This window comes from Carcharodon carcharias, chromosome 15, assembly GCF_017639515.1.
Source record: "Carcharodon carcharias isolate sCarCar2 chromosome 15, sCarCar2.pri, whole genome shotgun sequence".
NCBI classification, from domain to species: Eukaryota; Metazoa; Chordata; class Chondrichthyes; order Lamniformes; family Lamnidae; genus Carcharodon; species Carcharodon carcharias.
In genome coordinates, this window is record NC_054481.1 from 129,036,520 (window position 1) to 129,061,844 (window position 25,325).

Genomic DNA, 25,325 nt, shown 5'->3' on the forward strand with positions numbered 1-25,325 from the left:
TCCTTCAGGCTGCTGATCACAGAGCTCTCTCTGTGTACCTTTTGGAAGAAGAAACGTGAGCACGTCTCATCCTGCTCCACGGAGCGGACTCTGGAACGGAAGATGTTCTTGGAGGCCTCCGAGGCAAAGAGCGAGGCTTGCTGGCTCTTCACCTCTTGGAGTTCCTCCTTGATATCGACCCCCATCGACCGCAGCCAGAGCAGATTCTGCATGTTTTTCTGGAGTCGGGACATTTCCCTCTGTTCCTTTCTAGCTTTCTGGGTGCCTTTGAGGACAAAAAACCTCTTGATGTTTCCCTTGATTGCTTCCCACCAGTGTGTCAGTGACTCAAAGTGGGGTTTCATGGTTCTCCAACCTTTGTAATCCCTCTTGAGCTCCTCAATGTTCTCTGGGGTCAGCAGTTGCACGTTTAGCTTCCATGCCCCCCCCTGCCAACCCTCTGGTCCTTCTCTAAGTGACAGTCAGCCAGTAGGAGGCAGTGGTCAGAGAAGAACACCGGCTTGACGTCGGTGGATCTGACTGTGAATGCATGGGACACAAACAGGAAGTCTATCCTGGAACAGACGGACCCGTCAGGCCGCGACCAGGTGTATCTACGCTGCGCTCCGTCTGCAGGGTTGCTGAAGACGTCGTGCAGCTTGGCATCCTTTACTGTTTCCAACAGGGATCTGGACGTAGCGTCCAATCTACTGTCGGCCCTGCCGGATCGTCCAGCCGCTTCGATGATGCAGTTGAAGTCACCGCCCAGAATGACCGGTCTGGAGGTCGCCAGCAGCTGTGGGAGCTGCTGAAAAACCTCCAGCCGCTCAGCCCCTTGTGACGGGGCGTAGACGTTAATTAAACAGAGTGGAGCATTCTTGTACATTATGTCTGCTACGAGAAGGCGCCCGCCCACCACCTCCTTAACCTGGGAGACGGTGAAGCTGCCTCCCCGCAGCAGAATCCCCAGGCTGGAGGAACGAGAGTCGTTTCCTCCCGACCAGATCGATGGCCCATGGGACCACCATCGTGACCATTGCCTGTAGGAGCTGAGGTGCGGTATCGCACACTCCTGCAGAAACAACAGGTCAGCTTTGACCTTGGCAAGGTAGTCCAAGGTCGCAACACATCGCATAGTAGATTTAATGCTACGCACATTTATGGATACAATCTTTACACCCATTTTAAAGCAGTTAGTCGCTTACCAAACCTGTTGTCTCTGAGAGTTCCTTCATGCCCGTGGCGTGCTCAAATTGCTTCACTTGGGATGGGCTGAGGAAAGCGTCCTGAACCTCCCCATTGGCGGTGTTCTGCTCGGGTGGCATCTGGGGGTCCGTGCAGAGAGCGGGGCTTGAAATGTCCTCTGTTGGAGAAGCCTCTCCCCCTCTGGGGCGTTGCTGCTCCCGGCTTCCCGGAGCTGGGGTGCGCTGAGCGCCTCACTGTTCCCACATTCCTGGGGCTGGGGTACACTGGCCTCTTCAGGTTGTGGGCAAAGTTGGGGTGCGCTGGTCTCCTCATTTTCTCCAATGTTCTGGAGCTTGGGTGTCTCGTCCTCCAACTCCCTAGCGTTTTGCCGCTTCTTCTGTTGGCGCCGCCCTGGCACTTCTTCGTCCGAAGAGCTGCTGCTCTTATTATCCGTGTCGGATAGGAGACGCGTCTTGACTCTTGTCTGGGAAGAGGCTTGGTTTCTTTTTTGCCCCTTCTTCCTTTTTGCTCTCTTCACCAGCTGCCACTCCCCCTGCTGCTTTCCCACTGCTGCCTCCTCCTCCTCCATTGATTTGCTTTCCTGAGGAGTGAGAGGTTCAGGGGGCAGTGCTGTTGATTGGCTGTCTGTTGCCCCAATCTTTTCCTCCACCTTGTCTCTCTCTGTGTCCTCCTTTGTCCCGTTGTTCTCCCTGGGGGCCTTGGTGGTTGGAGTGACATGAGGCATTTCTTCTGCTTCCCCCTCGTTGGCTTTAGCTGCCTGTGCATAAGTACGGCAACGTTTAGGGCAGGTCTTGTAGAGGTGATTTGCCTCGCCACACAGGTTGCAGCACTTAGCCTGTTTACAATCTTTTGTCTGGTGCCCTTCCTTTTTGCAGTTCTTGCAGAGGACAGCACTGCAGTTGGCCGCCACATGACCAGACTTGCCGCATGAGCGACAAAGTTTGGGTTGCCCAGCGTAGACAAGGTACCCACGGCTTCCCCTGATAGCGAATCTGGAAGGGGGGTGGAAAACGGTTCCCTTACTGTTGGTCTTGAGCGTTACCTTAAACTGGCATTTACATGTCCAGATCCCCAAATTATCTTTAACTTCAGTGCAGCTCCCAACCTTATCGAAGTACCTGGTAAGGAAGGTGAGCATGTCAGCGACAGGGACGTGGGGTTGTACAGATGTACCGTCGCAACCCGTTCACAATGCAACGGTAGAACAAAGAGCGGCTCCGCCATCAGGATCTTCATTTCTGGCAGGTCTTTCTTTTCCTCAAACACCTTCAGGAGTTTGACACAAGCTGCCACGTGCTTGAAGGTCACATCAAAGAAACCAGCGCTGGGGAAATCCTGTAGGCAGTAGATCTCCGCAGCCTCGAAACCACACAGCTTGAATAGGATCCTCTTGGTGAAGAAGGTCCTATCCATTCCTGTTCCTTGCTCGCTGCCCTTCACCATGACTCGGATGGTGTTAGGTACCCCATGGTAAGGGGTTTGACTGGTTATAGCCATTGCTCTTTCCCTGGCAGAAACACGATGAAGGTCTCTCCCCTGCCAGGTAAGCATGGCATAAATTGCAAGCTTCGGATGGTTCCGACTGTCTTACAGTAACAGTTACCTAGAAAGAGTTAGAAGAATTAAAACCACTTCTAAGTTCTGGGTAACTATAACACTGACCCTATCCCTGCCCCCGACATCCCACTGAACTACCCCCACCCCCCACCACCAAACCCGCCCCAACCAACTAAACTTCCTATTATGACCCAGCAGTTGGTAAAGCTGAGTTATTTAAAAATCCCAGAGGGAAACTTTAAACAACTGTCATAACCTATATTTTTATTTTTGTATGTTTTGAGATGCAGCTCTAAATTCAGGAATCAGACCACCAATTCTCAAGAGGTTTTATATCAAAATACACGAGACATTTATTAATTTACACAAGTCAAATATATACACGTCGCTACAAATTATTACTGTCATAACTTTTAACAAATGCCTAAATTAATCTGCATTAAGGCAACAGCAACCCGTAGACTTTCAGCAGACACCAGGCAAAGCATTTTCACCTTACAAATTCAAAATGAGGTTCTTTTCACTTTGGTTCCTGTGGAGACAGTTGTAGGCTTACAGCTGCTTTGATCTTACATTGCCTGTGCCTTGCACACACAAAACTGCTGTCTGTTATACCCAACACAGCTCATTCTATGTAAATTCTCATTGAATCACCGGCCCCATTGACCTCCACCTCTTCTAACAATAAAACCCCTTTCATAGTACCAATTTTATTAGTAATGTAAACCAATTGCTTGGTCTCTGCCAGCTAGGTGCCAGATTTCACCCCCTCTTGAATGCTCTATTTAAAAAAAATGCAAATGCGCTCTACCTCTCTTACATCTCAAAACTAGTACACATCAACGCATACAAACTGGCTGCCTTTAATCCAATTAAGACTCACCCACAGACTAAACTTCTATCTTAAAAGAAAAAATAGTTTCCAATAATATCATATATGTTAATAGCTTCATGACACTCCCCCAACCAACCAACCCTGAGCACCCGATCCACCCCCTACCCCCAAACCTGCCCAGTTACCTTACAAACTTAACTTCGCCCAGGCTTCTCAAATAACTGGACCCTTAAACTTAACTCCTTTATGGCAGCTAGTGCTGTAAAAAGAGGTCGTGGCTTCCTTACCTCTGACTCTCCTGCCCTCGACACAAGGCCTCAGGAAACCGCTGTACTGCACAGTTCTCATCCGGCCTGAGTCGAAAGGTCGGGCAGAAATGGAGTGGCTGGATTTCATGGTAAATAAGCTGGTAGCAGAGTGGCAATTTAACTCTGATTGCCACTCCACGGAAGTTACGGGCCAGAGTTCCGATTCGCAGAAAGCAATACTCCCAACACAGAGTTTACTGACAGGGGAGAGGAGAATGCAGAGATGCTTCAGTGTGATTTGGACAAGCTGAGTGAGTGGGCAAATGCATTGCAGGTGCAGTATAATGTGGATAAATGTGAGCTTATCCACTTTGGTAGCAAAAACAGGATGCAGGTTATTATCTGAATGGCTATAAGTTGAGAGGGGAATGTGCAACGAGACCTGGGTGACCTCATACACCAGTCGCTGAAGGTAGGCATGCAGGTGCAACAGGCGGTAAAGAAGGCAAATGGTTTGTTGGCCCTCATAGCCAGAGGATTCGAGTACAGGAGCAGGGATGTCTTGCTGCAATTATACAGGATCTTGGTGAGGCCACCCCTGGAATATTGTGTGCAGTTTTGGTCTTCTTATCTGAGGAATGATGTTCTTGCTATAGAGGGAGTGCAGCGAAGGATTATCAGACTGATTCCTGGGATGGTGGGACTGACATATGAGGAGACATTGAGTCGGTTAGGGTTATATTCGCTGGAGTTCAGAAGAATGAGGGGGTATCTCATAGAAACCTATAAAATTCTAACAGGACTAGACAGGGTAGATGCAGGAAGGATGTTCCCGATGGTGGGGGAGTCCAGAACCAGGGGTCACAGTCTGAGGATACGGGGTAGACCATTTAGGACTGAGATGAGGAGAACTTTCTTCACCCAGAGAGTGGTGAGCCTGTGGAATTCGCTACCACAGAAAGTAGTTGAGGCCAAAATATTGTTTATTTTCAAGAAGAAGTTAGATAGCTCTTGGGGCGAAAAGGGATCAAAGGACATGAGGAGAAAGCAGGAGCAGGCTATTGAGTTGGATATCAGCCATGATCATAATGAATGGCGGAGCAGGCTCAAAGGGCTGAATGGCATACTCCTCCTATTTTCTACGTTTCTATGACGCTTCTAATTCTCATCTATATACTGCCCTTCGACAACATAATTTGAAAACAGAATGTTACATTCCACTTTACGCAGATGTCACTCAGCTCTGTCTCACCACCACCTCTCTCATCCCCTCCACCATCTCTAAATTGTCGGACTGTTTGTCCAACATTCAGTATTGAATGAGCAGAAATTTCCTCCAACTAAATTTTGGGAGGACTGAAGCCATTGTCTTCAATACTCATCACAAACGCCTTTCCTTGGCCACCGACTCCATCCTTCTTGTTAGCAACTGAGTTGAGGCTGAAACAGATTGATTGAAACTTCATATGTCCCTGAGTTGAGCTTCTAACCATGTATCTGCCCCATTATCAAGACTGCCCAATTTCTATTCTTATGCCTCAGCTCATCTGCTGCTGAAATTCACATCACCTTTGCTATCTCTAGACGTGACTCGTCCAAGGCTCTCCTTGGCTAGGCTCCCATCATCCACCCTACTTAAACTTATGCTCATCCAATTCTGCTGCCCATATCTCAACTTGCACAAGTGCTACTGACCCATCATCTTTGTATGTGCTCACCTGCATTGGCTCCCAGTCTGGCAGTATCTCAATTTTATATCTTTCATCCATGTTTTTAAATTCGTCCTGGGTCTCGTACATTCCTATTCCTGTAACCTCCGCCACCTCACAAGACTATGAGATCCAAACTTCTCCAATATTTTGTTTTGCATTTATGAGACATGGGCGATGCTAACAAGGTCAGCATTTATTGCCCAAACCTAAATGCCCTTGAGAAAGTGTTGATGAGCTGCCGTCTTGAACCGCTGCAGTCCATGTGGTGTAGCTACACCCAGAGTGCTGTTAGGAAGAAGATTCCAGGATTTTGACCCCGCAACTGTGAAGCAACAGAATCATAGTTCCAAGACAGGATGATGTGTAGCTTGGAGGGGAACTTGCAAGTGGTGATATTCCCATCGGTCTGATGCCCTTGTTCTTCTAGGTGGTAGAGGTCAGGGGTTTGGAAGGTCCTGTTGAAGGAGCCTTGGCAAGGCGCTGCAGTGCATCTTGTATCTAGTGCACATTGCTGCCACTGTGCACCATTGGTGCAAGGAGTGACAACTGGTGGTGGACAGCATGCCGATCAAGTGGGCTACTTTGTCCTGGATGGAGTGTTGTTGGAGCTGCATTCATTCTGGAAAGTGGAAAGTATTACATCAGACTTCTGACTGATGCCTTGTAGATGATGGACAGGCTTCAGGAAGTCAGGAGATGAGTCCTTCACTGCAGAATTCCCAACCTCTGACCTGCTCTTGTTGCCACAGTATTTATATGGCTGGTCCAGTTCAGTTTCTGGTCAATGGTAACCCCAAAGATGTCGATGTTGGGGGATTCAGCAATAATATTGTCATTGAATGTCTTGGGAAGATGGTTAGATTCTCTCTTTTGTTGGAGATGTTCATTGCTTGGCACTTGTGTGGCATGAAAGTTATTTGCCACTTAGAGCCCAAGCCTGGATATTGTCCAGGTGTTGCTGTATATGGACACGGACTGCTTCAGTATCTGAGGAGTTGCAATTGGTACTGAACACTGAATCATCAGCAAACAATCTCACTTCTGACCTCTTGTTGGAGAGAAGCATTGTTAAAGCAGCTGAAGATGGCCTGGCCTGACACTACCCTGAGGAACTCCTGAAGCGATGTCCTGAGTTGAGATGATTGGCCTCCAACAATCACAGCTATCATCCTTTCCTGGCATGACTCCAACCATAGAGAGATTTCCCCAATTCTCATTGACTGTTTGGTGCAGCATTTAGTCAAAAGCTGCCCTGAAGTCAAGGACAGTTGCTCTCACCTCATCTTTGGAATCTAACTTTTTTGCCCATTTTGGACCATGACTAACAAGGTCTGGAGCTTAGTGACCCTGGTGGAACCCAAACTGAGAATCAGTTAACAGGTTTTGTTGTGTAAGTTCAGCTTGATAGCACTGTTGTTGACACCTTTCATCGCTTTGCTAATGATTGAGAAAATACTCGCATTTTATGAGGCAGCTTTTGGCCAGATTGGATTTGTCCTGTTTTTTGCAGACAAGACGTAGCTGGTCAATTTTCCACATTGTTGGGTCGATGCCAGTGTTATAGCTGTACTAGAACAGCAGCTGGACTGCAGATAGTTGTGGAGCAGAAGTGTTCACTAATACAGCTGGAATGTTGTCAGTACCCAAAATCTTTGCCAAATACATTCCTTTTAATCGGTTCTTGATACCATGTGAAATGAATTGAACTGGATGAAGACTGGATCTGTGACACTGGGGATCTCGGGAGGAGGCCGAAATGGATCATCCACTCGGCGCTTCTGGATGACAATGGTTGCGAATACTTCAGCTTTGTCTTTTGAGCTGTTGTGCTAGGCACCCACCTCAGTGAGGATGGGGATATTTGTGGATCCTCATCCTCTAATTAGTTGTTTAAATTGTCCACCATCATTCCCAACTGCATGTGGCAGGACTGCAGAGTTTTCACCTGATCTGTTGGTTATGGGATTATTTAGCTCTGCCTTTCGCATGCGGCTCCTGTGTTTAATATGCAAGTAGTCCTGTGTTATAGCTTCACCATGTTGACACCACTTTTTTAGGTATGCCTGGTGCTGCTCCTGGAATGCTGTGCTACACTTCTCATTGAACCATGGTTGATCCCCGGATTGATGGAATTGGTAGAGTTGGGGATGTGCTGGGCCATGAGGTTACAGATTGTGGTTGATTACAGTTCTGCTGCTGACGGCCCTCAGCACCTCATGGCTGCCCAATTTTGAACTGCTGGATCTGTTCTAAGCCTGTCCCATTTAGCATGATGATAATGCCACACAGCACAGTGGAGGGTGTCTTCAGTGTGAAGACGAGACTTTGTCTCCACAAGGATCGTGTGGTGGTTACAGCTACCAACACAGCTGTCATGAACAGAATCATCTGTGACAGGTAGATTGGTGAAGGTGTGATCAATTAGGTGTTTCACTCTTGATGGTTTCCTTATCACCCTGCTGCAGGCCCACTGTGGCAGAAATGCCCTTCAGGACTTGGCCAGCTTGGTCAATAGTGCTGCTACTGAGCCACTCTTGGTGATGGACATTGAAGCACCCCACCCATAGAACCATAGAAAAGTTACAGCACAGAAGGAGGCCATTCGGTCCATCTTGACAATGCCAGCCTGAGGACACCCAGGTGCCCTTTCTAATCCCACCTTCCTGCACCTGGCCCATAGCCCTGCAGCTTACAGCACTTTGGGTGCAGATCCAGGTACTTTTTAAAAGAGTTTAAAGATTCTGCCTCTACCACCAACTTGGGCAGCGAATTCCAGACACCCACTACCCTCTGCGTAAAAAAAGTTCTTCCTCTTGCCCCCCCTACACTTTCTGCCACTTATCTTGAATCTATGTCCCCTGCTTCTCGAATTCTCCATCATGGGAAACAATTTTATTCTGTTCACTCTATCTATTCCCCTCATAATTTTGTACAGCTCAATCAAGTCACCTCTCAGCCTTCTTTGTTCTAAGGAAATTAACCCCAACCTATCCAATCTCTCCTCGTAGCTACACTTTTCTAACCCTGGCAACATTCTTCTAAACCTACTCTGCACTCTCTCCAGAGTACATTCTGTGCCATTGCCCCCCTCATTGCTTTTTCCAAGCAATGTTCAACATGGAAGAGTACTGATTCATCAGCTGATGGAGGGCGGTAGGTGGTAATCAGCAGGAGGTTTGCTTGCCCGTGTTTGACCTGATGAACAATACAGGCCATGATAATAGTAAGTGACACCTAACTACATTCAAATCATATCCATCTTCCCTCTACGTTACTGATTAATAGCTGTGACAGGAATGTCATACAGACTCACTTGGTGTTCGCCTGATATTATCATTAGCAGACATTTCTGATCTCATGTATTTTAAATTTTAGAAAAAGAAAATATCACAAGGGCACACCAGATCAATCAGCAAAGTGAAAAAGACCAGTTAGCGTTTCAGTGTGATGCTTCAGCAGAGTTCAGTTCTGAGATTTTGTTTCATTAAATCTCATCCTTGTTACTGAAGTTTCTTGAAAATTATTATTTTTTTCCATCCTTTCACAGGACATGGGCATTGCTGGTTAGGCCAGTATTTATTGACCATCCCTAATTGCCTTTGAGAAGGTGGTGGTGAGCTATCTCCTTGAACCATTGCACTCTTGGTGTCGGTACACCCACAGCACTGTTAGGAAGGGAGTCCCATAATTTTGACCCAGTGTCAGTGAAGGCACAGAAACAGAGTTCCAATTCAGGGTGGTGTATGGCTTGGAAGGGAGCTGTGTTCCCAAGCATCTGCTGCCTTATCCTTAGGTAGAGGTTGTGGGTTGGAAGATACTGGAAGGGACCTTGGTGAGTTGCTGCAGTTCATCTTGTAGATGGAATACACTGCTGCCACTGTATATTGGTGGCGGAGGGAGTGAATATTTAAGGTGGTTGATGGGCGTCACTCAAGCGGCTGCTTTGTCTAAAATGGTACTGAGCTTATCGAGTGTTATTGGAGCTGTGCTTATCCAGGCAAGTGTAAAGTATTCCATCAAAGTCCTGCCTTGTGCCTTGTTGATGGTGGGCAGGCTTTGGGGAGTCAGGAGATGAGTTACCCGCCTCAAAATTCCCAGCCTCTGCCCTGCCCTTGTAGCTACAGTATGTATATAGCTGCTCCAGTTCAGTTTCTGGTCAATGGTAACCCCCAGGATATTGATATGGGGGGATTGGCCTAAGTTGAAAGGCCTAACTGGTGATCCTTAAAATATATACATTAATCGCTTCATGACAGCCTCACAAGTGTCAGGCAATGGTCATCTCCAACAAGAGAGAATCTAACCATCTCCCCATGACACTCAATGGGTGTGTCTTAATTGAATTAAAGCCAGCTAGTCTAAGTGCTTTGATGTATACTAGTTTTGAGCTGTAAGAGAGGCAGAGTGCTTTTGCATTTTGTTGAATAGAGCATTCAAGAAGGCAAGTGAAATTTGGCACCTAGCTAGCAGAGACCAAGCAATATGTTTATATTACTAGTAAAATTGGTACTATGAAAAGGGTTTTACTGTTAGAAGAGGTGGAGTTCAAAGGGACGAGTGATACAATGAGAATTTACATTCATTGATATATGCTGGATATAACCAGTACCAGTTCTGTGCGTGCAGGGCAGAGGCAATGTAAGGTCAATGCCTTTAAGCCTACCACTGTGTCTGCAAGGAACCAAAGTGAAAGGAACCTTATTATGAATGCGTTAAGTGAAAATGCTTTGCCTGGTGTCTGCTTAAAAGTCAATGGGAATAATATTCCCGCCGGCGAGCGGGGGTGGGGCCCACTTGCTGACGTGTAAAATGTCATCCAAAACTCTCTTACCTGAGCAGTGATGCCAGGCGGTCGTCCCAATGTCACCGCGTATCATTTAGATTGTCAGTTCGGCGGGCACGTAGCCATGTCAGCTGCACACTCGCCAAACTGTCTAAGGCCCTTAAGGAAGTCATTAAACCGGTTAAGAATGGTTAAGATTGCTGCCCGCCCAATCTTAAGGTTGGCGGGCACGTGAAGAGCCCAGGCAGCTTTCCCGTTTTTCATGAAACTTCATCGATGGGCAGGTTAAGGTTTCATGAAGTGTTTTAAAACGTAATAACAATTTATACTTTTAGTCTTTGACATGTCCCAGCTCATGTGATGGTGTCTAATGAGGGGACATGTTTTAAAAGTGTTACAAACCTTCATTTCAAACTTTAGCGCTGAAACCAATCTCCCTGAGGCGCCTCTGTGCCTCGGGGAGATCTCTAAGAGCACAGGGAACCTCTCAGGGAATCCACCCCCTGCCCGCACAGGGACCTCTCAGTGTTATCGGCTGTGCGTCACGATGGGTGGCCACCTTAATTGGCCCACCCATGTAAACTGGCGGCGCCCACCGGATCGGGAGCGCCAATCGGGTTCACGCTCGCTCCTGCCCTCCCCCACGCAAACCCCCCAACTGGGGGATTATTCTCCCCTATGTGTTGCTGTTGCCTCAATGGAGATTAGTTTGGGAATTTGTTATATGTTAAGGTAGTGGTAATTTGTAGCCATGTATATGTGTTTAATGTGTTGTAACTTAATGAAATGTTTCATTTAGTTTAATATAAAACCTCTCAAGGACTGGTGGTCTGATTCTTGAATTTCAAGCTACATCTCAAACATACCACTTAAAAATATAGTTTATGACAGTTATTTAAAGTTTCCTTCTGGGATTTTTAAATAACTCAGCTTTACCAACTGCTGGGTCATAACAGCGGCACAAACGTTAGTTGACACTTATAAGCCGAAGTGGATTAGAAATAGTTGTAGCCATGCCTCAGTCAAAGCAACAACAACAACTTATATAGCACGGTTAAAGTAATGAAATGTCCCAAGGCTATTCATAGGAGCACTGTAAAATAAAACATGACACCAAGCCACATAAGGAGATATTAGGTGAGATGACCAAAAGCTTGGTCAAAGAAGTAGGTTTTAAGGATTGTCTAGAAGGAGGAGAGCGAGGTAGAGAAGGTAAAGATGTAGGGAGGGAATTCCAGAGCGTGGGGCTTTGGCAAATGAAAGCATGACCCCAGTAGTGGAGCACTTATAATTGGGAACGTACAGGAGGCCAGAATTAGAGGAGCACATATCTCAGAGGGTTGTGGGGCTGAGGTACATTACAGAGAGAGAGCTATGGAGAGATTTAAAAATGAGGATGAGAACTTTAAAATCAAGTCGTTGCTGCCCGGGACCCAATGAAAGTCAGTGCACACAAGGGGGATCAGAAACAGGACTTGCTGCAAGTTAGGGTGCAGGTAACTGAGTTTTGGATGACTTGAGGTTTATGGAGAATAGAATGTGGGAAAGCACCTTTTTGAGTCATATGCCCATGGATTCAAGCCACACTCCAGAGACTTGAGCACAAAAATCTAGGCTGTGCTTCAGTGCCTTATTCAACAAGTAATATTAAACTGAGGATCCATCTGTCCTTTTAGGTGGAAGTGAAAAATCCCATGAGACTATTTTGAAGAGGATCTTGTAGTTATTCCAGGTGCCTGGCTAGTAGTTATTTTCATTAAATATAATGAATCAGCCTTCCATCATTTCCTGTAATGGTAATGGGCTTGGAATAAGATTTCCACAAGAGATTAATTGTCACAGGTTCGTTATAAATAATAATACAACAATTAGTGTAGATATTTGTGTTGATTTAATTTTTTTCTGCATTTTCCCCAGTTGTAAGGAACGTAACCAAAATCAGGTCAAACTAGGAACCTCTAGTACTGACACGATATGTGAAAAAAAGACTAATCTGGTCGCTATACTTGTGCCGGTTGGCATCGTGGTGCTTATCATAGCTTGCGCGGTGGCTTTTTTTATTTGGAAGAGAAAGAGAAAGCGTACAAAACGTGAAGGTGAGTACTCCTTTTGATTTACTGTGTACATCTTCCTGTTCCAGTATGATTTGCCATATTCTTTCAATTAGATTGGAAAGAATTTACTTTTCTTTCAAACAGCGTATACTGCTGTCAAACCCGTGAGGAAATTTGGCAGCAGGAGGTCACAACAGAGAAATCATGGGATCAGTATCTGACAATTAGTGGGAAGGGGGGCCTGAAGAAGATCGTGGGGGGTGGAGGAAGTGCAGATGGGAGTTGAAGGTTCAAGACCAATTGAGGGAAGCCAGGTCTTAGGAGATCAAAGCACTCCTTGCAAAGCCTGGTGAGGCGAAGGGAGAGCATTCCTGATCCACCTGGCCCACAAGGAGTCCTAACTGAGAGTTTTTTTTTGGTATTTTGCTGCAGTCAGTGTGGACTGCAACGTCTGACTTTGTTTATTACGTTGCAGCCTGATTGGTATCTTCAGGCTGAGACTTTGAATTTAATTTACTGGCAGGTCCTTTCTGCCGGTAGTGAGCGTCTTGGTTGACTTCAATTTTGTCAAAGGTAAGATGGTGCCAGGTAGGTACGATGCAGCCTCAGCTGTTAAGTCACCTCGGCCTAATTTTAACCTTTGCCACATGTGATGAGCAAAGGTGGGAGTGTATTAAAATTGAGGCTAGTGTGTCATTTGCTAACAAGAACACCTGCTATTTTCATGTTAATAAAAGCTGGTAAAGTAGAACAAAATGGAATAACTCATGTTCACAGACTTTACTTCTCCTATTTTGTTTCTATTTTTCTTTTAGTGACAGATGCTGAGCAAACGACAGCTGGAAAGGGAAACATATATTCTTAATATACATAGTCCCATGTGTAAAATTGTATTATCTACAAATCTAAAAACTCAAAACATTCCACAAAGATGTTCCAATATGATTCTAAAGTTGGCATTATATCAGTCATTTTCCCTGTAAAATTGTCCCATGATCTTGATCTTCAGAGACCATAAGACATAGGAGCAGAAATTAGGCCATTCGGCCCATCGAGTCTGCTCCGCCATTCAATCATGGCTGATAAGTTTCTCAACCCCGTTCTCCCACCTTCTTCCTCTAACCTTTGATCCCCTAACAAATCAAGAACCCATCTATCTCGGTCTTAAATACACTCAATGACCTGGCCGCCACAGCCTTCTGTGGCATTGAGGCATTGAATTCCATAGATTCACCAGTCTCTGGCTAAAGAAGTTTCTCCCCATCTCTGTTCTAAAAGGTCTTCCCTTTACTCTGAGGCTGTGCCCTCAGGTCCTAGTCTCTCCTACTAATGTGCTTGAGGTTAGATTCCTAGCCCTTTCCAAACACTCTGTCCTATTTTGTGTTCTGGAGAATTTAATAGCCTCTCCTGGGTTCTCCTTTCTTTTCAGTTTTTTCATAATTTTCCATGAAGTTGAATCCCGCCCCCACACACACACACACACACAGACAAACACACGCTAACCTGCTGCTTTGTTTCTCATTAGTCATACTTCTTGGAGTTTTACCCTTCCCTGTAGGTCATTAATATTGTTCTGACCATGTGAGAAAGGGTGAACTGGCTACCTCCCCTTGATTCACCCTTCTTGATTGGTCACAACAAAGGTTTCACAAGGATATGCCTTTTCCAAATCAGAATGTACTTAACCATAAGCAGTGAGGAACAAGGAGCCAATCGAACAAGGTTTTCTTGGGTCATTCAAAGAGCAGATTTATTTCCCACTAAACTGGAGAAAAATAATAAAAACGTATTCGGCCCTCATGCAGTCAATAGGACACACACACAGGGAAAGGTTGTTTCCTTTGATTCTCTTTGAGGCATAAATTTTAATCGTTGCAGCTGATTTACATTACCTGGTTTCTTGGATGCAGTCAGATGTAGAAGATGTTGCGTCTATTAAGCAATCTCAGTTTGCTTTGCTGGTAGGTTTCTGGTACTGGGCGACACCCTTATTCCAAAAGAGAAAGCGGGTGAAAGAGAGCAGCCTTCAGCCTGTTTCCTCTGCTGAAGACTTTCTTGACTGCCTGCGTCACTTGTAATCTCGTGCTAGTGGCTGGGCAGCCTTGCCCTGAAATACGTCACCCATTATGTATTTCCAAGAAGATTTGGGTGTGTCTGTCTGTGACAGCTATTGTTTCAATATCCAGGACTTTGCATTTTTAATGACTCTTCTTTAGACAGTCACAAGTTTCGACGGTTGCCTGGATTATAGGAAATGTCTCTCACTTCGCACTCCCCTAAGGGTGATTTGTTTGTTTCTCACCTTCATCTTGGAAAGTGGCCGAGTGTACCTTCCTCCTGTCCAAAGTTCACCACTAATGTCCTGATAATGTTGTCACTCTCCCTTTTATTCCATGGGCTTCAACGTTGTTCCAACTCTACCATGTGGCACTTGATCAAATGCCTTTTGGAAGTCCATGTGCACTACATCAATCACATTACCTTCATCAACCCTCTTTGTTACCACATGAAAAAACACAATCAAACTGGTTAAATACAGTTTACCTTTAACAAGTCTGTGCTGGCTTTCCTCAATTGAGCTAACTTATACGGCAGCCAGTAACTGACACAGAAAGGGAGGAAAACTATCTTTAGTCAATAAGTAAAAATAAATATAATTTAATGTCAAAATTGGGCATTCATAATAAAAGAAAAAAATTTGCATTTATGTAGCGCCTTTCATAACCTCAGGACATTCCCTACAATTAAAATTCTTTTGAACTATAATCACTATCATAACTAGGGAAATGTGAAATCTAATTTGAGCATAGAGAAGTCCCAAAAAGAGAAATAGGCACTGAGGCGTATTCTTTGTTGGCTGGTATTTTTTTACTTTTCTTTAGAATCTTTAAAATCAGCTGAGTTGACAGTGAATTTTCACCTCTTCAGCTCCTTGTTCTGCTTATTTATATGGTTCTTATTTTTTTTGCTGAGATGTCTTCACATTTTAATATGAGTGATTTTTCCCTATTTCATTTTTTTTGTCTGTGTTATCCTCGTCTTCTATGATGCCACTTTCACTGTCCTATTCCGAGGCTTCTGCATGGAAACATGGAGACACAGGTTTCATTGTACCTTCAGTTTCCTTTCTGTTTGGGGAAATCCTGCACCTCTGCTTATCATCCTGCTTCAGTTGGGGGCGTGTGACGCTGGAAATCATGAAGCTGAATCCCTTACTTCTTACAAAGCAGCATGGTATGTTAGTATCACAGTGCACTGTCATAGTTACACAGATTGAAGAACAACTTTCAAGTTAAAAGACTAAAAACCTTTCAAATAATATTTTAGTTCCAGCAACCGTAATTACATACAACATATGAATGAACAGGAATAGGCCATTCAGCCCCTCGAGCCTGCTCCACCATTTGATTAGATCATGGCTCATTTGATTGTGGCCTCTAATTTACTGTCTGACCTTCTACCCTTTGACTCCCTTATCCATCAAGAATCTATCCAAATAGCCTTAAAAATATTCAATGACCTAGTCTCCACTGCTCTCGGGGAAGAGAATTCCACAGACTAATGACCCTCTGAGAGAAATCATTTCTCCTCATCTCCATCTTAAATGGGAGACCCCTTATTTTTAAACTGTGTCCCCTTGTTCCTGTCCCTCCCACGAGGGAAAACATCCTTTCAGCATCCATCCTGTCAAGTTCCCTCAGGACCTTCTATGTTTCAATAAGATCACCTCTCATTCTAAATGCCTGTAGATACAGACCTAGTCTGCCCCAGCTTTCCTCGTAATACTAGCTCTTCATCCCAGGAATCAGTCAAGTGAACCATCTATGCACTGTTTCTAATGAATTTATATCATTTCTTAAATAAGGAGACTAAAACTATACAGAGTATTCCAGATATGGTCTCATCAACACTCTGTAGAACTGTAGCAAAGCTTCCCTATATTTATATTCCATTCCTTTTGCAATAATTAACAACATTCCATTTTTCTTCCTAATCATTTGCAGTACTGCTTACTGACCTTTTGTGATTCATATACCAGTACACCCAGATCCCTCTGTACTGCAGAGTTTTTAAAAATTCTTTCATGGGATGTGGGTGTCACTGGCAAGGCCAGCATTTATTGCCCATCCCAAATTGCCCTTGAACTGAGTGACTTGCTGGGCCATTTCAGAGGGCAGTTTAGAGCCAACTACATTACTGTGAGTTTGGAGTCACATGTAGTCCAAACCAGGTAAGGACGGCAAATTTCCTTCCCTAAAGAACATTAGTGAACCAAATGGGTTTTTATATCAATTGATTATAGCTCCATGATCACCATTACTGAAACGAGCTTTCAATTCTAGATGTGATTGAATTTAAATTCCACTGGCTGCTGTGGTGGGATTTAAACATGTGTTCCCAAAGCATTAGCTGTGCCTCTGGATTACTAGACCAGTGACGTTACCATTCTGCCACCAATATAAATAATGCTAAAATAATTTAGCATTATTTAAATGTGAAATAAATGCTATTAATTAGCATTTAAATAAAATGCTCATTTTCTGTTCTTCCTGCCAAAGTTCATATTTCCCCACATTATACTTTATCTGCCAAATTCTTGCCCATTCATTTAGCTTATCTATATCTCTTTGCAGTCTCCTTATGTTCTCTTCATAACTTACTTTCCAACCTAGCTTTGTTGTCAGTAAATTTAACAAACACACATTTTGGTCCTTTCATCCAAGTCATAAATAAAGATTGCAAATAGTTGAAGCCCTAGCACTGATCCCTGTGGCACTCCACTGACTACATCTTGCCAACCTGAAAATGACCCATTTACGCCTTCTCTCTCTATCCTGTTAGCTAACCAATCCTTTATCCATGCTAATATGTTACCCCCTACACCATGAGCTCCTATTTTGTGTAGTAACCTTTGATGTGGCACCTTATCAAATGCTGTTTGGAAATCCAAATTTAAATAAATAAACCACATCTACAGGTTCCCCTTTATTCACAATGTTTGTTACTTCCTCAAATAACTCTAATAAGCTAGTCAGACACGATTTCCCTTTCTCAAAATCATGTTGATTCTGCCAGATTGCGTTATGATTCGCAAGGTACCCTGCAGAAACCTCCTTAATAATAGATTCTAGTATTTTCCCTGTGGCAGATGTTAGGCTAATTGGCCTGTAGTTTCCTGCTTTCTGTCTCTTCCTTGAATAGAGGAGTTACAAGCTCTATGTTACAAGCTCTGTTACAAGCTCTATGTTACAAACTCTATGTTACAAACTAATGGGACCTTTCCAGAATCTAGGCAATTTTGGAAGATTAAAACTGGTGCATCTACTATCTCAGCAGCCACTTCTTTTAACACATTAGGATGAAGTCCATCAGGATCTGGGGACTTGTGAATTTTTAGTTCCAATAACTTTCTAATTATCCTTTCCCTGATAATTGTAACAGTTTTAAGTTCCTCCCTTCCTTTCACTTCTTGATTTATAGTTATATCTAGGATGTTATTTGTGTCTTCTACAATGAAGGCAATCACAAAATATCTATTCAATGCATCTACTATTTCCTTATTTCACAGAATCACAATTTTACAGTGCACAAGGAGGCCATTCAGCCCATTGTGTCTGCACTGGTTCTTCGAATGAGCTTCATGCCTTTGTGCCATTCTCCTGCCTTTTCCCCATACCCTTGCTCATTGTTTCTATTCAAATAATCATCCAATACCCTCGTGAATGCCTCGAATGAACCTATCTCCACCACAAGTCCAGGCAGTGTATTCCAGACTTGAACCACCGCTGTGTGAAAAAGTTTTTTCTCACATCACATTTTACTTCTTTCGCAAATCACTTTAAATCTCTGCCCCCTTGTTCTCGATCCTTGTACAAGTGGGAACAGTTTCTCCCTATCTATTCTATTCAGTCCCCTCATGATTTTGAACACCTCTATTAAATCTCCTCTTAGCCCCCCTCCTCTCCAAGTAGAACAGTCTCAACTTCTTCAACCTATCTTCATAACTGAAGTAATTCATCTCTGGAACCATTCTTGTAAACCTCTGCTGCACTCTATCCAATGTATTCACATCCTTCCTATAGTGTGGTGCCCAGAACTGTACACAATACTCTAGCTGAGGTCTAACTAGTATCTTATATAAACGCAGCATAATCTCCTTGCTCTTGTACTCTATGCCCCTATTAATAAAGCTGAGGATACTGTATGCTCTATTAACTGCTCTCGCCACCTGTCCTGCCAACATCAATGACCAATGCACATATACACTCAGGTCCCTCTGCCCCTGCACCCCCTTAATTATTATACTGTCTCTCCATGTTCTTCCTACCAAAATGCATCCCTTATTTCCCCGTATTAATTTCCAAGACACTCTCTCTAGAGGAACAATACTCACTTTTATATTTTTAGCTAGCTTTCTCTCATTCTAACTTCTGATTTCTCATGTTTTTTTTGTTATTATTTGCTTTTATTTAAGTATCCTGTTCAATTTTCAGACCTGCCACTAATCTTCACGGAATTGTACACTTTTTCTTTCAACCTGATACTATCTTTTAACTTCCTTAGTTAGGCACGAATGATGCATCTTCTCCAAGAGTCTTTCTTTCTCACTGGAAAGTATAACAATCTTGTTATGATCACTGACAGCCTGGAGCTCCTTTATTATGAGGTCATTAATCAATTCTGTGTCATTACACATTATGTCATGATGACAGACATGATTATTGAATGTGATCTACCAACAACTTCACCAGCTAACCACGGGCATATTGAACTGTTTAAAGAAATCCTGTTTTTTTAAATGCAAGTAAAGACACTAACCAAAGATGGATACCAGCAGTCATCTGAGACCCAGAAATTTACCAAAGCTCCTTAGACAGCACCTTCCAAACCCATGGCCACTACCATCCAGAAGGACAAGGGCAGCAGATAGGTGGGCACACCGCCACCTGGAAGTTCCCCTCCAAGTCACTCACCATCCTGACTTGGAAATATATTGCCGTTCCTTCACTGTCACTGGGTCAACATCCTGAAACTCCCTTCTTAACAGCACTGTGGGTGTACCTGCACCACATGGACTGCAGCAGTTCAAGGAGGCAGCTCACCACTACCTTCTCAAGGGCAACTAAGGATGGGCAATAAATACTGGCTCAGCCAGCGAAGCCCACATCCCACAAATTAATAAAAATATTGTAAGTGACCACTTTGTTGGAAAGTTCCTATATGATTTGCACTACACACCTACTCTCAGATGTTGCATGGAATTTCATACCTGCAGGTGGAGATGTGTCAAGGCCCAGTTGAAACAGGGATTCTTGATAGGAAGGCATTAAAAGTGCAAAGTGCTGGACTTTTAATTCCCTGTAATGCTGTGAAGATAATGGATTTGCTGCTCAGCCAGTTACACCCAACTAGATACTCAACACCCCTTTGGAGGATGAAATAACTCCATCTCCTGTTGATTTATATCTCAAAATGTGTCAAAACGTTTCTGAGATGAAAGAGAAAAACTGGGATCACGACAACAATAGATGTTAATTGGAATCCCTTCTTGGAATATACAGAAATTAGTTTAAAAACTGGTTCTGCCAAAAGCAGAGAGAGGGAGAAGCAGGAAGAAACATGACAGTCATCTAAGAACGCTGCTGAAAAAGAGCAGGAAGCATCTCTCTCTCTCTTTCTGTATGTGTCGTCATGTCTTTTATTTTTTTCTTCAGTTTAGTAACTAATAAACTTACTCTTTCTTTGACTCAAGTAAACCTGGTTTGATTGACTCCTTGTTAAAAAGTAAGTACATTTAGACAAGAAAAGGTATCTACGGAAAAAAATAATTTTTAAAAACCTTTGTTGTAGCCAGCCTGCAGGGCTGAATGAAAGGGGAGCCAGCTCACTCTTCCTCACCCAATCATAACAATTACCAGATCTAGAATAGCCTGTTCTCTGGTTGGCCCTAGAACGTGCCTAATGAACTCATCTTCCAGACTATCTTTGCTCTCTGATTCGTCCAACCTACAAGTAGATTGAAATCACTCATGATTATCGCTGTACCTTTCTCATCAGACCCCATTATTTTGTACTGTATACCCTGTCCGACAGTGTAGTTACTGGTGAGATACCACTTATAAACTACTCCCACAGGTGACTTCTTACCTTTAGTATTTCTTATCTCTATCCATACTGATCCTAAATCTTGGTCTTTAGAACTAAGGTCATCTCTCACACTATTGTACTGTTGTAATTTCAAGTGCATGCATAGATTTGTCAGATGACCATTAGCTCCATTGTATTAAAGGACCTTTCCATTGCTTCATGCAAATTGGTTCAGTTTCAAGACCTAATTATTTTCCTTTACTGTACATATTGATTTTTAGACTCTTCATTTCATCTGTATCATCATTTGATAAAGATAAACAGTAACTCTAAAGTGACATTTCTGTATTTTTCGTTTTTAGGAGATCCTCATGATTCAAGAATCCAAAGTTCCTCTGAAACTATTTCACTGGCTGGCCAACATGAAATGAATAGAAGAATATGATTACTTTGGTCTATTTGGTTTGAGTGTTTTGTGCAATTGACTTGTCAAATCCAAATTCATTTTGGTACAGTCAGTACAGGAAGACAAGAGAGGGCTGTCAAAAGAAGTGAACATGGAAGACGGTGAAACCTCTACAAATAAATACATCTGAACAGAAACTCATTGGAAGCACCAAATCCATCACGTAAAAGATACAAGCTGCATCTTGAAACCACGGGCACTCGCAAATTCGGAACTACCAAGGCAGTAATTTCATTCACAACTAATAATGCCAGCCTGTTATAACCTTTCAGAATATTCAAAGTATCTGAACAGTGATTTATGTACCGTACACCCAGAATAATCAAACCTGAACCACAATTCAGATTGAGCACCAGCCAGCTCAAATACTGTCGTCCTCGGTGAGACATCTGGGCAGCTAGATCAGAGGAGAAGGAATAAACTGTTGGCTGGTGGTGTAATTTTTGTTGAACATTGATGGACTGTACCCGTATGTCAATTTAACACGTACCGATTTTAACATTTTCTTCATGACTTTAATGCTCTTTAATGGATGCATTCATTTTCGAAATGCAAAGATGAATCGTGAAAATTTGTATCTGATGTCAAAAGCCCGGATGGTAAATCGAGTCCAGCATGAGCAGAAAAAGAACTTGGAAAAGGACGTTTGAACACCTGTTGACTTTGGTTGATTTCACTTGACTCCGTTGTGGAAAAATGGTAGAAGATCACAGCAGAGAATGGACGAGCCAGCTATCGCTCAGTGGCTGGCAATCTCCCATCTGAATCAGACGATTTTCCAAACACATCAACCCTAATGTCTATCAACTCAGTAAACAAACTTTTTCAAAAAAAAACATAGCTTAACAGATAATTTATAAACTTCATTGGATAATTATTTTCATAACTCATTTAAGAAAAGCAAGGTATTTCCTATAGATGTCCAGGTAAAGATTCTGATAAAGAAATTCCACTTTTTTCTGTACTGTTCAATTTGCCATCAGATAACAGGGGTGCTGGGACAGTGATCATTTAGTGGTAGAAATCTCCTCTACATTGGGGTGACCAAACACAGACTGGGTGACCACTTTGCAGAACAGCTTCAGTCTGTCCACAAGCATGACCCAGACCTCCCTGTCGCTTGCCATTTCAACACTCCACCCTTCTCTCATGCCCACATGTCTGTCCTTGGCCTGCTGCAATGTTCAACTGAAGGTCAAAGCAAACTGGAGGAACAGCACCTCATCTTCCGACTAGGCACTTTACAGCCTTCCTGACTTAGTATTGAGTTCAACACTTTCAGATCATGAACTCTCTCCTTCATCCCACCCCCTTTCCGATCCCCCTTTTTCCAATAATTTATTTTTTTTTACACTATATTTTTTTCTTTTCCCTCCTATTTTTAAATTTATTTCAATCTATTGCTTCATCTCTACTTTTTAGCCCATTTAGATCCCTCCCCCCCCAACCCCTGCACCCGCAGAAGGGCCATCTGCCACTAGCTTGCTTCCCTTAATGTCCCCATTAGCACATTCTTTAGATAATATCACCACCATCAACACCCCTTTGTCCTTTTGTCTATGACATCTTTGGCAGTCTCTTCTTGGCCTCCACCTATCACTGGCCCCCTATCGAGCTCTCCTGTCCCACCTCCTTCTACCAGCATATATTTCATCTCATTTCTATATGTCTTAGTTCTGATGAAGGGTCATACAGACTCTAAAAGTCAACTGTATCCCTCTCCGCAGATGCTGTCAGACCTGCTGAGTTTTTTCAGGTATTTTTGTTTTTGTGGTAGAAGTGTGGTTAGACGAGAGCAGAGTGTGGGCAGGGGGAGCAGAACGTGCATGGGTGGAGCACTAGAGGAGCAGGGGTCGCCTCTGGTCACAGTTTATTCAGTTAGCCTTGACCACTCAGCGCACTGGTCAGAAACCCTCTCACTGCTCAGTCACAACCCCCTGTGCAAGATCATGACTTGAGGTGAAATTTTCCCTGTGAATTTGTGGACACATACAATTTGTAAGAGCTGGAGCACTGGTTGTAGGCTGAGGTCTCTCTCTAGCAACTTGGCACAAAAATCTAGGCTGAAACTCCAGTGCTCTACTGAGGAAGTACAATACTGTTAGAGGTGCTGCCTGTCGGTTTGGATAAGACATTAAACAGAGGCCCTGTCGGCGCACTAAGATGCACTTAAAGAATCCAATGGCACTTATTTTGAAGAGCAGGATAGTTCTCCACAGTGTCCCTCAACCAACATCACAAAAACAGATTATCTGACAGAGGATGGCTGGATCCTCTCACCCAATCCAAGGCCCCAACCAAGATCCAGCCCTCTGATCAGTTTTGTGCTCCAGCCCCAGGAGGGAGGGCATGTGGGGTTTAGGAAGAGGAGTTGCTGAGTGAGTGTGGTAGGGAAATAGGTTGGGAAAGTGTGTGTTGGTGTGGGTGATGAGGTTGGGAAAGAGTGTGTTGGTGTGTGTGATGAGGTTGGGAAAGAGTGTGTTGGTGTGTGATGAGGTTGGGAAAGAGTGTGTTGGTGTGTGTGTTGAGGTTGGGAAAGAGTGTGTTGGTGTGTGTGTTCACATTGGGAAAGAGTGTGTTGGTGTGTGTGATGAGGTTGGGAAAGAGTGTGTTGGTGTGTGTGATGAGATTGGGAAAGAGTGTGTGGCTTTCACCACCTGGCAGTGCCACCTAATGTGTAAATATATATATTAAGTATGTAAATATATATTAAATACTTTATGAGGATTATCTGAAAGCGTTGCTTTAGTCATTTTTGTCCTACTGCAACTCCAACCACAACAGGCACCAGGAACAGTTGTACGTACACACTCGGCTCACACTGTCCATCAGCTCATGCGTGGTTTCTCCTACCGCTGACCTCATTGGTGTGTGTCCATCAGCCTGTTCATTTGCGTTCAAGTGCAATATGCAAATGGCCACAGCAGCTTTACACGACTGGGGTATCTTTTCAGTCTATCATTATATTGTAAACTTTAGGCACAAATCATCAATCACAGTAGCAGCACATGCTGACTGATGGGAAATTGTCAATTTTCAGTCAGTGCCCTTCAGCACCTAAGGGGTAAATGGATGATGTCAGCTGGCATTCTGTGCAAAATGGAAGCATACTTAACCTGGCACTGCAGAGACAATGATTAAATATGCGAGACAACCATCTTTGGGAACTGGGCTGGCCAATCCTTTATCCCCTTCACCATCAGGTCAGACAACCTGAAGGTGCTGGGGATATGGTTCGGAGGGTCCAGGACATGTGGGAGCGACACTCCCTCTCCACTGCGGGTAAGAATCTGGTCATCAGGTGTGAGGCACTCTCGGTGTTGCTGTATGTGGTACAGGTCTGGCCCATTCCTCACTTCTGCACTGTGGTGATCACCCAAGCCATCTTCTGCTTTATCTGGAGGTCAAAAATGGATTGTGTTCACAAGGACACGATATACGAGCCTCTACATAAAGGGAAAAACGTGCCCAACATCACCCTCATCCTAAAGGCCACCTTTGTGTGCAGCTGCAACAAGCTGTGCATAGACCTTCGGTAAGCAAACACCAAGTGTTGCTACGTGCTGAGGTTCTACCTGTCCCCAGTGTTGTGAAGGATGGGTCTGGCCACGCTGCCACGGAACGCTCCAAGTAGTTGGACCGTGCCGTACCACCTGTCCCTCATGGAAAAATTTATCCAGAGAAACACCTTTGACCACAAGTCCATCAGGCAGTGGTCCAAACTTATTGTCCTAGAGGCCCTACAGGAAAAGGAGATGGTGGATCCTGTCGGATCGTTCCCCGAGCAGACTGTCAAAGTCATTTGGCAGAATACCTCATCACCAGAACCTTCCAACAAGCATCAAGATGTAACTTAGCTGGTGGTGAGAAAGGCCCTCCCCACCAGATCCTTCCTACACACCAGGAGTCTCAACCCCTCTGCACATTGCCCTCAAGGTGGCTGTGGTGGGGAAGAGACCGTTGTTCACCTCCTTGTGGAATGTGCCTTTGCAAAGAAGGTCTGGAGAGAGATGCAGTGGTTTCTGTCGAGGTTCATCCCGAGCAGTTCTGTGATACAGGACGCTGTGCTCTATGGGCTGTTCCCAGGGACACACACCGAGACAAACATCAACTGCAGCTGGAGGATCGTCAACTCAGTGAAAGACGCTCTTTGGTCTGCCCGAAACTTGTTGGTTTTCCAGTGCAAAGAGTTGTCCCCGACCGAGTGTTGCAGACTGGCACATTCCAAGGTCCAGGACTACGTGCTGAGGGACACACTAAAGCTTGGGACAGCCGCTGCAAAGGCGCAATGGGGAAAGGTCATTGTCTCAGACCTTTCTGCCTTAGCGCACCGAGATGCTGGGAATTATACAGACCCCTCGGGTTGTATGACTCACACTGAATGTATGCAGTGAATA

The 25,325-nt window shown here is 44.2% G+C and overlaps 1 protein-coding gene across 2 annotated transcripts in view; it reads left to right on the top strand.

Moving 5' to 3' along the window:
* LOC121288706 (tumor necrosis factor receptor superfamily member 14-like) overlaps positions 1-22,069 on the top strand; it is a 41,428-nt gene extending 19,359 nt beyond the window's left edge. The window contains exons 6-7 of one of the 2 annotated variants that reach the window (XM_041207451.1): positions 12,238-12,416; positions 20,825-22,069. In XM_041207451.1, coding sequence (XP_041063385.1) covers positions 12,238-12,416; positions 20,825-20,907 — 262 coding nt within the window. In that variant the 3' untranslated portion in view covers positions 20,908-22,069. Of the gene's footprint in view, positions 1-12,237; positions 12,417-13,189; positions 13,299-20,824 lie in introns of those variants that run through there. The other variant, XM_041207452.1, reaches the window with a different exon arrangement.
* Positions 22,070-25,325: the final 3,256 nt, after the last annotated feature.